Source organism: Scyliorhinus torazame, chromosome 15 (genome assembly GCF_047496885.1).
Source record: "Scyliorhinus torazame isolate Kashiwa2021f chromosome 15, sScyTor2.1, whole genome shotgun sequence".
Taxonomy (NCBI): domain Eukaryota; kingdom Metazoa; phylum Chordata; class Chondrichthyes; order Carcharhiniformes; family Scyliorhinidae; genus Scyliorhinus; species Scyliorhinus torazame.
Genome location: NC_092721.1, coordinates 72,696,731 through 72,713,038, shown reverse-complemented (window position 1 = coordinate 72,713,038; position 16,308 = coordinate 72,696,731). Strand labels below are relative to the sequence as shown.

Below are 16,308 nucleotides of genomic sequence, written 5' to 3'. Positions count from 1 at the left end.
TTAAAAAAGAAATCCAGGAGGGTGAAAAACAGATGAATAGTTGCAAATGTTTTCACTGTAATAAACTAGGCCATGTAAAGTCACAGTGTTGGTGGTTGAAGAAAAACACTGGGAAGGCTGATGTGGTAAAACAGGATAAGACAGTTGGATTTGTTAGAGTGGTAAAGGAAAGCCCAAGGGAAGCGAAGGAGGTGCAAATGATTGTACAGCCTGTTCAAGAAGTAATTGTTAAGAAGATGCCAGATGTCTTTAAAGAATTTACTTGTGTGGGTAAAGTTTACTCATGTGTATCAGGAGGAGCAGGGAAAGAAGTCACAATTTTAAGAGATACAGGGGCTAGTCAATCTTTAATGGTAAGAAATGAGGAATTATGTAGTTTGGGAAGAATGTTGCCAGAAAAGGTGGTGATATGTGGAATTCAGGATGAGAGGAGTAGCGTTCCATTCTATAAGGTAAGGTTGGAAAGTCCAGTGAAGAGTGGTGAAGTGGTAGTAGGAGTAATAGAGAAACTATCTTGTCCAGGAATACAGTTTATCTTGGTTAATGATATAGCTGGATCGCAGGTGGGAGTGATGCCTACTGTGGTTGATAGGCCAGTGGACAGTCAGTCAGCTGAAGGGTTGAAGGACGAATATCCTGGGATTTTTCCGGATTGTGTAGTAACAAGGTCGCAAAGTCACAGGTTAAGACGCGGAGAAATCAAAGAGCGAAGATGAAGTTGAAGTGCAATTATCAGAAACGATTTTTGATCAGATGGTTGAAAAAGAACAAGAACAGGTGGAGGATGAGGCGGATATTTTTAGTTCAGGAAAATTGGCGGAGTTACAACAGAAAGATGTAGAAATAAAACGGATATATCAGAAAGCATATACGGAAGAGGAATCTGAGAGTATACCAGAGTGTTATTACCATAAAAGTGATGTCTTGATGAGAAAATGGAGACCTGTACATATGCAGGCGGATGAAAAGTGGGCAGAAGTTCATCAAGTAGTATTGCCGGTAGGGTATAGAAAGGAGGTGTTGCGAGTTGCACATGAGGTACCAGTGGGAGGTCATTTGGGAATAAGGAAAACTCAAGCTGAAATCCAGAAACATTTTTATTGGCCTGAACTACATAAAGATGTAGTTAAATTTTGTCAATCATGTCACACATGTCAAGTGATAGGGGAAACCTCAAGCAGTGATAAAGCCAGCGCCCTTAATACGCATTCCAGCATTTGAGGAATCTTTTACAAGGGTCCTAATTGATTGCGTATGACCGCTTCCTAAAACAAAAAGTGGGAATCAATATCTTTTGACTATAATGGATGTGTCTACTAGGTTTCTAGAGGCCATTCCAGTTCATAATATTAGAGGTAAAAGGATTGTGAAGGAGTTACTTAAATTCTTTACTAAATATGGACTACCCACAGAAATTCAATTGGATCAAGGATCGAATTTTACTTCAAAGTTATTCAAAGAAGTTATGGAAAGCTTAGGAATAAAACAATTTAAATCAACTGCGTGCCATCCTGAATCGCAGAGAGCGTTAGAAAGGTGGTATCAGACATTAAAGACAATGTTGAGGGCGTATTGTCAAGATTATCCAGAGGATTGGGATAAAGGAATTCCATTCATATTGTTTGCAATTAGGGGTGCACCTAATGAGTCTACCAAATTTAGTCCTTTCGAACTAATTTTTGGTCATGAGGTAAGAGAACCACTTAAATTGATTAAGGAAAAATTGGTGGGTGAGAAATCGGAAATTACACAATTGGATTATGTGTCAAATTTTAGGGAACGATTAAATAGAGCAGGTGAATTTGCTGGACAACATTTGAAAGTTGTACAAAATGTGATGAAACGGGTAGCAGACAAGAAATCCAAAGTTCGTAGTTTTGCCATTGGGGATAAAGTTTTAGTGTTGTTACCAGTGGTAGATGAGCCTTTAAAAGCTAGGCTTTGTGGACTGTATCAGATTGAAAGGAAATTAAGTGAGGTGAATTATGTGGAAAAAACACCAGATAGAAGGAAGACTCACCGAGTGTGTCACGTGAATATGCTTAAAAGGTACTTTGAAAGGGAAGGCGAGGAAAAGGAGATTTTATTGATTCGAACTCAAAGTGACAAACCAAATCCAGATGACTGTGAATTTGACATACCTCAAATTAAATTGGAAAATGAGGATGTTCTTGAAAATTGGGATGAATTGTTAAGTTACCTTCCAGAGGAAAAACAAACTGACCTGAAAGAGTTATTGATATCACATGGGCGAGTTTGTAGAGATAAATTGGGAAGTACGAAAATGGCTATACATGATCTAGATGTGAGAAATGCTGTTCCTATCAAACAACATCCATACAGACTTACACCTTTACAATTGGCACAGGTTAACAGAGAGATTGAGAGTATGCTTAAAAATGGCATAATTGAAGTGGGTTGCAGCCAATGGAGCTCACCCATGGTGATGGTACCTAAACCAGATGGTACCCAACGGTTGGGTGTGGACTATCGAAAGGTGAATGCAGTTACAAGAACGGACTCTTATCCTATCCCACGTTTGAAGGATTGCATTGAGAAAGTGGGACAATCTGCTTTTATTTCCAACTTCCAGACATGGAAAGAACATTTAAAACATCGTATGGAGTTCTTCGATTGATTTCAGGAGGCGGGTGGTGATGAAACTAGCCGAAAGTGAATTTGGAGAAGCCCAAATCACTTTCCTTGAGGAGTTTCCGATACCCTCAAGGCAAAGGGAAATAATGCAATCTCGTAGCATGAATGAATTTGATCGAACCTTTGCAATAGATTTGTAGCGTGGGTGTTCCACTGACGGAATTGCTGAATAAAATTTTAAAAATTTCAATGGACAGGAGACTTTCAACAGGCATTTGACTGCCTGAAAGCTGTGATCACCAATGCTCCTGTTTTGGAGAATTGCAAGGGGCTCTGGGGTCAGATTGAACTAAAGTATCTGATTCTAAAGAGTAATGCCGAGGAGTAGAAGGATGGATGGATCGTGCAGAGACTTTTTTATTCCAAGAGACTGTCAATCAAGAAGGATTTTGGTTGGAGGAAGAAGAAGAAAGAAAAATTGACTATATTATTATACCTGTTTGCGTGTGTTGTTTTTTTAAAAACGAAAAGGTATATTTACTGTGTACATTTCTTAGTGGATGGTGCAAAAGTAAAAAATGAAACCATCATGAAGTTGATGGTTTATTTATTTTTCTTGCGGGGAGGTGTCATGCGAGAGTGCCTTTAAGAATTGGATGTTGAAGAAATGAACCTTTAACAAATGAAGCTGATCATATTACTGAAGTGATGTCAGAGGGTGGGGGGAGCTAAGCTGAGCTCACGTCTGCTTTTGCTTTCAGTTTGAGAGAGCAGCGTGGGTGTGTCTGTGTGTTTCCAGAGAGCTGCAGGAAGAAAAGCCAGGTGCTGGAGCTGAAGTCAACCAAGCTGATATATCTCTGTCATCCAACAGAAAATATATATATGCTGTGACCTGGTGTGTTACTGTTTTGAAGGTTTGAAGCCTTTTGGATGTTTGAAGGAACATTTTGAGGGATTATTTAGCGTTGTATTATTTTCGGGGTTATCTTTGAAGTAAGGGGTGTTAAGGCATCCAATGTTTATTCAAAAGGTTAAGTTGAGTTCATGGAATAAACATTGTTTTGTGTTAAAAACCAGGTGTCCATAATTGTAATATCACACTGGGGAACAAGCCGTGTGCTTCAAAAGCAGCAATCCATTAAAGGGGGAGGGTGGTTGAACTCCATGATACATTTTGGGGTTCTGAAAACACCTCATCCATAACATGGGAATAGGGCGGGGTCGACAGGGGAGTGTTAATGGGTGGCTCATTCGAAGGGTCAGTGCAGACCTTTCTGCATTGTAGGAATTCTATGATGATACCTCTGTGATTTACCCTCAGGTTCATCATATCTCAAAGTCAGTCAGGGATGGGCATCAAAGGCTGGCCTAGCCAGCAACCCCCACAGTCCATGGAAAGTATAAACAAATTCCATGCTTTCGTAAGCGGGGCTTTGCACCACTTAGTGAGCCCTCACAAAACTTACTCTTAACTATCTATATTGAATAATATGATTTGTGTCTCCAGACGAAGATTGTATCTTTCTGGATAGTGTAGTTTTTCTTCTGTTTCTTGTAGACACATAGAGCAATATCACACAAAAGGAACCCATTCAGCTTATCGTGCGAGTGCTAGCTATCTGCTATCCAATTACTCCCACTCCCCCACACTTACGTTTATAACCGTACAAACATTTCCTTCTCGTGGGTTTTCTCCGGGTGCTCCGGTTTCCTCCCATAATTCAAAGATGTGCAGGTTAGGTGGATTGGCCATGATAAATTGCCCTTAGTGACCAAAAAGGTTAGGAGGTCTTATTGGGTGACGGGGATAGGGTGAAAGTGAGGGCTTAAGTGGGGCGGTGCAGACTCGATGGGCCGAATGGCCTCCTTCTGTACTGTATGTTCTCTATATAACCAATTCCCTGGAGTATTGTGTCTAGTTTTGGTCTCCCTGTTTCAGGAAGGATATGGTGGCATTGGAGGCAGTTCAGAGGAGGTTCACCAGATTGATTCCGGGGATGAAAGGGTTGATAGATGAGGAGAGATTGAACAGTTTGGGCTCATACTCGCTGGAGTTTAGAAGATTGAGGGAGGACCTGATCGAGGTCTATAAAATACTAAGAGGGATTGATAAAGTAAAGGTAGACAAAATGTTCCCCTTTCTGAGGCAATCTAGAATGAGAGGCCACAGATGTAGATTGAGAGGCGAGAAATGAGAAACTATTTCTCGCAGACGGAGGTGAATTTGTGGAACTCGATGCTCCATAGCATGGTGGAATCTGAATCATTAAATGGTTAACAAGAAGGAGATAGAAATATTTCTGATTTTAAAAACGGTTTAAAGGGATGTGGAGAACAGGCAGGGAGGTGAATCTGAGACCAGGAAGAGAACAGCCATGGTTAATTGGCGGAGCAAACTCGAAGGGCTGAATTGCCTACTTCTGCTTCTAATTCCTATGTTTCTATGCTCCCTTCTGAAAGTTACTATTGAATCTGCTTCCACCATCCATTCAGGCAGAGCTTCCAGATCTGAACAACTCCTCCTTAAAAACCTCCCCTCATTTGCCCTGATCTCCCCAAAATAACAAAGGACTTTGATGTGTCGATGAGAAGGAACTCTTTCCACTGGCAGGAGGGTCAGTAGCTAGCGAATATAACTTGAGGATAATTGACAAAAGAATCAAGTGGAGAGAGATAGGATGCTTTGCTTTTATGCAATGGATTGCTTTGAACTAGAAATGGGGCAGCATGGTGGCACAGTGGTTATATAATAATCTTTATTGTTACAAGTAGGCTTATATTAACACTGGAATGAAGCTACTGTGAAAAGCTCCTAGTCGCCACATTCCGGCGCCTGTTCGGGTACACGAAGGGATAATTCAGAATGTCCAAATTATCTAACAGCACGTCTTTCATGACCTGTGGGAAGAAACCAGAGCACCCGGAGGAACCCCACGCAGACATGGGGAGAACGTGCAGACTCTACACAGACAGTTACCCAAGCCAGGAATTGAACCTGGGGCCCTGGAGCTGTGAAGCAACAGTGCTACCCATTGTGCTACTGTGCTGTCCTGCTGGCTCATAGTGCCAGGTTCAATTCCGACCTTGGCTGACTGTCGTGTGGATTACATATTCTCCCCATGTCTGCATGGGTTTCCTCAGGTGCTCCGGTTTCCTCCCACAGTCCAAAGATGTGCAGGTTAGGTGGATTGGCCATGATCAATTACCCCTTAGTTTCCATGGGATGTGCAGGTTAGGTGGGGTTATGGGGTTAGGGCGGGGGAGTTGGCCTAGGCAGGGTGCCCTTTCAGAGGGTCGGTGCAGACTCAATGGGCCGAATGGCTTCCTTCTGCACTGTAGGGATTCTATGGTTCTAAGTGCTCTGGCAGGAAAGCTGGCAGAAACAAATTTAACAGTAAGTTCCAAAAGGGAATTGGATAAATACTTGGAGGAAAAATGTGCAGGGGTAAGGGAAAGAGCAAAGGGGTTGTAACTAAATGGATAACTTCTTCAAAGACGTGGCATGGTTTCCTTGAGCCCTGTGGGTTTTTTAAGACTGTGTACAGCCAATGGAGACCAAATACTTTTGTACCATTAAATCTGGACTGGATTCAACCCAAGTCCCCAAAATGGATGACATTGTTTTCAACATTTAAAAAGAAAACGTCCTTGCGGCCAATCAATTTGCTCTGTAATTACTGTTGTGTTCACAGAAGGTCAAAGGAAGAAAAGATCAGTGGCTGATGAGAGACCCCAGATACTTGATCCTTACTACAACGAGTTTGAGTACGATACCGGTGTGGTAGATGAATATGGTCAGATTGCAGGAGCGCCTGCTGAGGTCGATATTGACACAGCTGATGTTCAAGCTCAGGATGCAAGACTGGAACAAAGAGTAAATGACACAGTTCCAGAAGAAGAAGGGGTGCCATCTACTTTCAATGCAGAAAACCCCTATCATGTGAGTATTGAACTGTCTTTCAAGCATTCTGGATTATTTTACAAAGAGTCTGCATAGCAGTTAATCCAGTAACAGAGCCCAGACAAGCATGGGCATCTGTGCCAGAAACAACTTAACGTTTCAAAGAATGCACAAACAAACATCTTTATATGAGTGTAATTCAACCTTAATCACCAGTTATGATTGTCCATGGACAAAATTCCTTTCTAACAATAAAGCAAACACATTGACTGCAATCATGTAGAACATTCCCTAGTTTGGTCCAATGGAGGTTTCATCTTTCAGGACTCAATTTCCAAGTGATGTAGCTCTATTAAGTAAAATTGATTATGCAGTTTCATGCAGTTGGAATTGCTTATCACCCTCAGTCTTTTCCTTCTATCGCCTTCAGGCTTTTCACAGCTAAGCATCATGTGGTAGCACAGCCCCATTAAGGGGGGGGCCCCGTGGGCCCATGTGGCGGGGTCTGAGCCAATCACGCGGGAGTGCACAAACTCCGGCCAATAGTACGCCAGTGCGGGGCCTGGCAGAAAAAACCCTGGAGCTGGGGAGTGAGCACCTGTACATAGTTACTCCGTGCCAATATTGCGCTTGCCTTTGACTTCCCTAATAAACCCCTTTTGGTTTATACCATACACCTCCAGCGTGTGACCTCGAACCAGCACATTGGCGACGAGGTTAAAACTTGTCCGCAGCGAAGTGATGCAAAATTGAGGGGGGAAGAAAAAGTGCCCCAAGAAGGGAGAAGTCCAGAAAAACTTTGTTGAAAAGTTGGGATCCAGCAATTCATCAAAGAAAAAGTGAGTCAAAATGCCTATCATAGGTAACTTGGAACCGTTGGGCCAGGGGGCTGAGGATTGGAGTCAATACATGAGAACGGTTCTGTTACTTTGCCACTGAAGTGGAATTAGGAATCTAATGTTCTCTGAGGCACCCGACTCAAAGTCCTTCAACCATTTCATCAGACTCGTGAAGAAGCATTTTAAAACAAGGCCCCTTGATCACTCTTCAGTGTTACAAATTTAACTCAGGCAGTCGAGGACTCTGAAGGTCCATCTTAGCCTTCATCACCAAGCTTCGACAACTCACTGAGCACTATGAGTTCGGAACCACGCTTAGCAACATGTTTTGCACCGGTTGCTTTGTGGAATTCAGGATCTCAGTGAGCAAAAGAAGCTTTAAACCCCAATAACACTGGAGAAGGCTATTGAGATCGCGCAGATGATCGAGTACACAGCAAATGGTGCCAGTAAACTCCAGAGTGTGTCTAAAGAGAAAGTAAATTTAGTTTGAGGTGGTATGGCCGCAAGTCGAGTGGCAAGATCAGCAGGCATGGTGGGGAACCAGACATGGTCCTGTGTATGTGACCAAACGCCGAAATCAAGGGTCTGGTTAGGTTGTCAACCCCAAGCTGAAGAGGACTGCAATTGTTGTGGAGGGGATAATCCCCAGAAGAATTGCCCTTGTCAGGAGTTTGTATGTTTTAAATGCAGTCGGCGAAGTCACATCCAAGCACGTTGTCGGGCCAAAAAGGGGGCAGGGATGCCAATCAAAAGGAGCAGCCACTGCAGCAGTCCACGCAGCAACTAGTGCCTAGTGTAAAGGAACTGTAATGAGGAGCTCATCTTGCGTCAATTAAATGTCGTCCAAGTGAATATGACAGATCCTGTTGAGACTGTCCTTAATGTGAATGGCAAACCCTTCAAGATGGAGGTCAATAACGGGGCACACAGTTTTGGTTGTTATTACCGTAGTCGTCTATGGCCTGCGATGTTTTTTGGCAGAAAGCCTTGTCGGCCAGGAGGTCCGTGTCCAGCCTCCACGTGGGGCATTGGGACCGGCCTGTCTCCAAAGTCACATCCATATAATGTGGAGTGTGGTCGGAGATAACAATCGGAGTAGTCCGTTCCCATGATCCCTGGAAGCACCGATTTCCCCACTGCAAAGAAGTTGATACGGGTGTATACCTTGTGCACCTGCGAAAATAACAAGAACTCCTTTTCTCCCGGGTGCAGGAACCTCCATGGGTCCACCGCCCCCATCTGTTCCATAAATGCTCCTAGATCCCTAGCCATGCCAGACTTTTTCCCCGTTCTGGGGTTTGATCGGTCGGTCAATGGGTCCAGCATGCAGTTAAATTCGCCCCCCATAATCAGTCTGTGTGTGTCAATGCCGAGGTTTTCCGCCATGGTCTTCTTTATGAAGTCTGTGTCCCAGTTGGGAGCGTACACATTTACCAATACGACCGGTGCCCCTTCCAGGACACCGCTGACCATGACGTACCGTCCCCCTGGGTGCGTGACTGTCTTGGTTTCCGTAAACCTCGTCCTCTTGCTAATTAATATTGCCACCCCCCCCCAGCCCTCGTCCCGTAGCATGAATGGTAGGTCTGTCCCACCCAGCCCTTCCTTACAAGCAGTCGGTCCTCCTCCCTCAGGTGTGTCTCTTGTAGGTAGATTATGTCTGCTTTTAGGCTTTTTTTGTGGGCGAACAATCCAGGTAACAATCCTGGTGGGGGGTTTCTGAAACACCGGTCCTGTGGGCTCACCCATACTTACCTGGTGGACGGGCCCCTGGGTTTCCCTTTGCTAGGGGCCGTCCAAAATGGCCAGGGTCGCCACTCTCATCATGGGGTCGGGCCCCAGCGCTCTGGGATTTCCCTTTGTCCAGCGGCACCCAATATGGCCGCCAGCTGTGTGTATGCCACGTGGGTACGCCCCTGCACTCCAGGGTCTCCCTCCGCCCTGATGCCCTCCCGAGTGGCTGTTTGTGGCGCCCTCTTGGTTCCTCACTTCCTCCATGCCCGCCGAGGCTGTTTGCGGCGCCCTCTTGGTTCCTCGCTTGCTCCATGCCTATGTCTGTACTGCTTCACTATCTCACCCATCACTTTGCTTCTCCTTTGTTCTGTGCTCTCCCCCAACTCCTCTCCCCCGTCCTTCTGCCCCCCTCCCCCTGTGTTCTCCCCCCGCCGCTTCTGCCCTCCCTCCCCTTCTTGTGCCAGGCACTCCCTCTCCCCTGAGAGACGCGCCGCGGCCCTCCTTCCTTCCTGCCCTCCCATGCTGGCCCTCCTCGGTAGTATGGTGGCCCTCCTCCCAGTATTCGCCCAGTTCTGGCCCTGTTTAACCTTCCTCCTACTGGCCCTTGTCTCGCCCTCCTGTTTGCTTTTCTCACCCTCATTTTCCTCACTCCACCCCCCACCCAGTGCATTGAGAGAGGAGACAAGCTCTGAAATGAGGCAGCACAGTCCCACGCAAGACATAAAACACATGTGCATAGTTCATGGTCCCATTGTCCTTGTTTGCGATCTGTCTTCCGCTCTTTGTTCCGGTTTTCCCTTCCTTTTCCGTCCCCGTGTCTTTCATCGCGGTTGCGTCTGCTCCTCCCCCAGTTTGTTCGCTCTAACGAACCCATCAGCCGCCGCTGGGGTGTTAGTATACAGCTCCTTCCCCTGAAATGTTACCCAGAGGTTGGCCGGGAATAACATCCCAAATTTCACCTTCCTTTTGTTAGTGCTGATTTCGCCTTGTTGAACTCAGCCCCTCTTTTGGCCATGTCTGCCCCAATGTCCTGATACACCCTTATGTTCTTCCCTTCCCGCGTGCTCTGTTTCGTTTGCCAGGCCCACTTTGGGATTCTCTCCCAGTCTTGGAACAGGTGCAGCCTTGCGATAAGCGCTCTGGGCTTGTCCCCGGCTTTGGGCTTGGGTCAGAGCGGCCTGTGTGCCCTGTCTATTTCTGGTGGGTTTGGGACTATCTCCTTTCCCACTTGCTTGCCCATCATTTGGGTGATGTAGCCTGTTGGGTCTCTGCTCTCTATCCCTTCTGGCAGACCCACTATTCTAATGTTCTGCCATCTGGACCTATTTTCCTGGTCCTCCACTTTCCCTCTTCGGCTTCCCTGGGATGTTACTTACCTTTTCACTTCAGCTTCTAGGGTTTTCACCCTGTCGCTCTGGTCCGAGGCGGCCCTCTCCAACTCCAGAATTGTTTTTCCTGTGCCTCCACTTTCCTTTCCAGACCCTCAATGGTCTGCTGCATTTTGTGCGTCGTCTCCGCCAGCGCCTCCTTTATCATTGCATGGACCTCCGACCAGGACGCCTCCTTTATGCTAGTCGCTGCGTCCTGCTCCCGCTCCGCTGTTTGGTCCGCCACCCTTTTCCCTTTCAGGCTCGCTCGATCCTCCATCTCGTCTTGTGGGACCGCCTGCCTGCGCGTCCGCCGCTCATGCACCTTTCGCTCGCTGCTGCTGCTGCTTGCATCTCGCTGTCCCTTTGCTTTGGTGTTTTTCTTTCCTCCAGCCTTCTGTCTGTCTCTCTCTCTTTCCCTGCTGCTGTTCCGTACCCTGAGGTGGCTCTTCCTTCCCCCGCTCCTCTGCTCTCGCTGGGCCTGCCTCAGGCTTCGGGTTTCCTTTGTTTTTTGTGGGGGTGTTTGTTGTGGTTCTTTCTTTCTTTCTTTCTTTTCTCCTTCTCCTTCTCCTTTTTTCCCTTCCCTCACCCTGGATCAGGGGGGTTCGCGAGAGAAGTTTCCTGGTCTGGACGGGAGTCCTTCTTTGTCTCCCCGCTCACCACGTGGTCGCCACCGGTCCGCCAAAATATCAGTAAATTCAATCATCGTAGTCACTGTATGCTAGACCGGCTGAGAAGACAATGGAGAGATGTTGCTTGATGCCATCTGCATTGGAGCTTCAATGGGCACTCTGACTGCGACAGTTCACTTCCTGATCAGAAGACACTGTAATGTTTCCAGCACCCACCGCACATACATCTACAGTCTGTCCTCTTACTTTTATCCAAGGCCTGACCACAACCAGAGGGGCGAGCAGGCCAGTGGTGCTCCAGTTTCAGTGCATTGCTTTCTTGCTTGGTGAGGACATCGAGATTGGGAACACCACCACCTATTCTTCAGCACTCCACCGCTTGTCTTTTATGGCTTGTCTTCTCCTGATTAGGAAAAATCAAAAGCCTCATTAGTGCTTTGTCTCCCTGAAGGTCCATTCCAGCCCCCAAATACCCGGGCATTAACTGGGCAGTGTCACCGTGTTACATCTCACCTTACAATGAGCTGAGGCCAATCGGGCTGACATCCCAGCCCTGACAAAACAGGCTTCAGTGCAAGTTGACATACACACTCTTAGACCCCTGACCGCCCAGAGGAACGGAGACCTGACTACATCTCTCTACACAGCTCCATGTCATCTCTGCACTTAACCCTTGCCAACCGCAGAAGATCATTTAACCTTTTGTGGCACTTAAGCCACTTGCGGCGTTTCATGTCATGCCCACTCACCTTGGTAACAACCTCTGACCAAGCCTTTTTGGTCAGGTGGGTCGCCTTCTCTCGCCGTCCCTAGGCATTAAGCCCCCAAGCATTCACTTCTTCGTGCAGGGTTCCTCTGAGAAACAGAGAGGGGGGGAGGAGGGTGCGGGCAGAGTGCCCACTTGACTCGCCCTTGCACCTTCCATGACCACCAATTGCTCAGGCCACTGCCAAACAATGGGAGACCTCTAATTAAAGGTGCCGGCAGCTCCCTCAGCCTCGCCACAACTGCTGAAGTCTTCAAGGTGTAGTGAGTGATATCATGGTTGTGTTGTAATTCACTGATTGATCACTAGGAGTCGCATTAGTAAAGAAGTGAATGTTAGAATCAGGTGACCTCAGACTGACAGGAGAGCTGGAGAGAGAGGTTGCCTGCGTATAATCATACTGTTATTCATCTGTTGTTTTGTATAGACCCACAGTTAATGTTAATAAATCATTTATAGCTTAGCTATAAGTGTTCTTGGAATATAAATCAGACAAAAACAATACACAGGGAGCTGCCTTTTCAATTTTTAAACTACCCGCTGGGTCCCCAGTGGTGCCTGGTGTGTTCCCAGTCCGACCCACTGAAAGCCCCACCGGGAGTCATGTTTCATGCTGGACTGCTGGGCCTAATTTGGCCACCCAACGTAATATCGCAATCTTGGCCAAGCTTCTGCTTACAGCCGTGCCGACCTCTTCAGGCACAACCCGAAGGTGGGAATTCGGGAATTGAGGCTATCTGAGGGAAAATAAATTACACTACAATTGATGATGTTGGATCCAGTGAAGGCGAAGGCGGTAGAAGCAGATATAATAAATACTTTCAAAATGGAATTGGATAAGTACTTGAAAAAGGAAACATTTGCAAGGCTGGTGTGAAAGAGTGGGAGTGTGACTAATTGAAGGAGCCGACACAGTTATGATGGGCCAGGTGTCCTCCTTCTGTGAGGCATCATTCTATGGTACTATAATTCAAAATTTCCTATGCTCGTTAAGCTTGTATCCCACGAGTCAGCTTCTACATGCTCTCCGCCAACCTCACTATCACTGTCAATATTGGCAAGTCATTACACAGCTGTAAATGTAATAGCTGCTAAGCTATATTCTCGTCCACACAGCAAAGATATCAGATGTTAGATATGGATTCTGATACCGCAATGGGTACATCTGGCAATGAGCCACCTGAATGTGATCCACCAAACATAATTAGAACAAATGTTCCGGGCCTTCTCTGAAAAGGTGGCTACAAAGATAATGATGGAGCTGCTATCAAGTCAACCAGCTGTCAAGACAAGTCGACATCAAATGTTTACAAATGAGGAAATGGATATTTTTCTTCCGGAAACAAACACTAAGGAAAATAAAGTATGTTGCATCTCAATCAAAAGATTTAATGACCAACATCTGATAGGAAGAAATAAAGTATCCGTTGCCCCGATGAACTAAGCAAATCATTAGAACGTTCCCTCTGGGCCTTATAACAAAAATGGGAAGAATGTAAACCAGTAATAAGTGGACCAATCTTTTATGCTGTTAAGGATAGTGAAGCTATATAGTCACTTTTCACTATTCTGCTTCCCATGGAGCCATCGGGTTCCTCGAATAATATAACTTCGAAAATAGCAGCAAACAGAGACAATTGAAGCAGAATTGAAGAATCAAAAAAAAAAGCTGACGGACAGAATATTTCAAAAATTCACATGGAACACGACTGTTAATGATCAGTTTGTAGTCTGCCATCATGTGTTTGTGACTCCCTAATGAGGAATCTTTGAGAGGTTGCACACAGATGTGATCTAAAGTTGGAAATGTAGAATTGAAAATACAAATTGAAGCTAATCCACTTCTTGCTCACAGCCTCTCTTCTCCAACTCCCAGGCTCCCAGAAAGGAAAGCTTTTGAAAAAGAGGCAATTTTGTGATCTACAACGTTGGTGATGTACCTGCTGAATTCATGTTGCACATGGATGAAAGTCCATGTGTTCTTTCTTCCTGGGGATTAACCTCACGACCCTAAAACTGACCTGTAGCATTCAGCTGAACTTCTCTGAGACAGGGAACAATTTAAATAACAGTGAATAAAGTCAGCCTGCAAAGTTTAAAACCGGAATTCTCCGGTTGTTGGGATTCACTTTTCCCACTGACAGCGCACCCTCGCCTGTGGGTTTTGCCGCGTTGTAGGTTGGTTTCAATGGTAAATCCCATTGACAAGAGTAAGGAGGATACAATCCCACGCGCAGTTCAAAGTGAACTGCGTGTGGCCAAGAAACACTTGGCTGGGGTTCCAGAGAATCCAGCTCCTAAATCAATTTACCAAGAAGAATTCTGCCAAAGAAGAAAGGATTAATTTTAACATTATTCCACAATCAAATTATACTTACAGAAACGTATCAAAAATCTGTCCTGGATCTAAATGCACACAATAACAGAAAGCCTGCAGAGCAAATGATTCCGAGTCACATTTCCAGAGGCCATATCAACACTTATAAACATCAAAACCCCACTATGTCTACCAGCCTCTGAATCAAAGTATAAGAGAAAGGATTTTGTAATGACTCCTTCAGACAAAAGTGCTGAAAATGTCATTATCATCTTGTGCAAAGAAATACAAATAATTATGCTTTCTTTTATCAATTTTGTAATGTCAATCGTGTCGCATCAGAAAATTTTTGAAAATCTCATTTACTATAAATACTGGCACAAATTATTCCACATGTCCGCCTGTTTTCAAGGGGCCCACATTGCGCCCGACCACCCTATTTTCCCTGAAATAATTCAAACAAATGCTTGTGTTGATTTTGATTTCCCTCATCGGTTTCTTTTCACACTCCCTCTTTGTATCTCTCACAGTCTGTTTTGTCACATTTTGCTATTCTTCGTACCTTTTTCATTCATCAGAACCTGTGCACTTTTTGCTTCCCTTTTAGTTTTAAGTTGGGAGGGATTTTCCGTGCAACCCGCCATGTATTTTACAGCAGCGGAGGACAGCTTGCCATTGGCCGGCAGCGGGATCTTCTAGTTTTCCGTTGAATGCAACCCTTGTTGCCAGGAAACCAGCGGCAAGGGTGTGCCGTCAGTGGGACCGGAAGATTCCGCTGGTGTTAACGGTCAGAAAATCCTGCCCCATATCTCTTACCTCTTAGTCATTCATGATTTGTTTTGGCTTCTAGAACTCTTGCTCCTCAGGGGTATAAACTCCTTCTTCATCACATTAAATTAGTTTTTGACTATCTCTCACTAATCTTCTAATTTTACGCATTATCAGACTTGCCTGTTCATAGTGAATAATCTTTGTTTCATCAGTGAAGTCAATTTTGCCTAAAATCCAGAAGCATACTAGCTGTTTCATATTTGCCCCTTTCAAGGACTATGTTGATCACGATCGAACAGAGTTAGGCGGTGAACTAAATGTGCCTTAATAATCACGACCTAATCTAACAGAGTATTCACATCAGAAAAGCTGCATTGGTTTCTCCTTTTGTTCTTCAACTGCTCTCTGCCTACCTGCTTGCAAGAGTTCATGATGGCAAAGTTGTGTATCATGCTGCGGACGTTGATAAATCTTGAAACACATTCTGACTTGTACTGCACCACTCCTCCAGAATGGTCCAGGCAACAAAAGCATGTTTAAGCACCCTGATGTTCCTCTTGATCAGATTCCATATGGCAACATGAGCAAGAGCCATGTTGTATGCCTACTTCCCATGTGTGCTTGAGTTGCGAGCTGGAGTCATGCGTCAGGTGGCCAGCGGATAGGCTTTGCTGTCCTGTAGCCACTCGTGGCTCGAATGATGATGTTACAATGGACCACCACAAAATAAAGGCATTTGGTGTCCTTCTGTTCATAACTGCTGCTAGTGTGATGAGCACTGAACACCATGATGCACTGCATATGGTCACATACCAGCTGGATGTTGAGGGAGTTAATCTCTTATGATTCTGGTATGTCTTAAGAATGGCATGCAACACCTACAAAGTGGCTGATGTGCATCCCGCACCTTGGGGAAGCCTACAGTATTGGCAAAGCCGGATGGTCATCCTGTCTGCCTTTCATGAGCAAGAGAGGTTTAAATGCATTTAATTCTCTTTGCTTACAGAGCCACAAATGGACCCTTATACAACAGTGGAGGACAAAATGAGAGATGTTACAGTTATCACCTGCTCCATCGTGGAAGGCGCTCAATACATCACAGTTGATAACCACAGGCATCTCCACAGTTACATACCACGCTGTCCTTGTCCTGCTGTGAACATAGAACATCGAACATGACAGCGCAGTACAGGCCCTTCAGCCCTCGATGTTGCGCCGACCTGTGAAACCACTCTAAAGCCCATCTACACAATTCCCTTATCGTCCATATTTCTATCCAATGACCATTTGAATGCCCTAGTGTTAGCGAGTCCACTACTGTTGCAGGCAGGGCATTCCACGCCCTGACTACTCTCTGAGTAAAGAACCTACCTCTGACATCTG

General features: G+C 45.4%; 1 protein-coding gene across 2 annotated transcripts in view; it reads left to right on the top strand.

Moving 5' to 3' along the window:
- cnmd (chondromodulin) overlaps positions 1-16,308 on the top strand; it is a 100,872-nt gene that overhangs the window by 53,526 nt on the left and 31,038 nt on the right. For both annotated transcript variants that reach the window (XM_072476306.1, XM_072476307.1), the window contains exon 6: positions 6,288-6,535. In XM_072476306.1, coding sequence (XP_072332407.1) covers positions 6,288-6,535 — 248 coding nt within the window. The remainder of the gene's footprint in view (positions 1-6,287; positions 6,536-16,308) is intronic.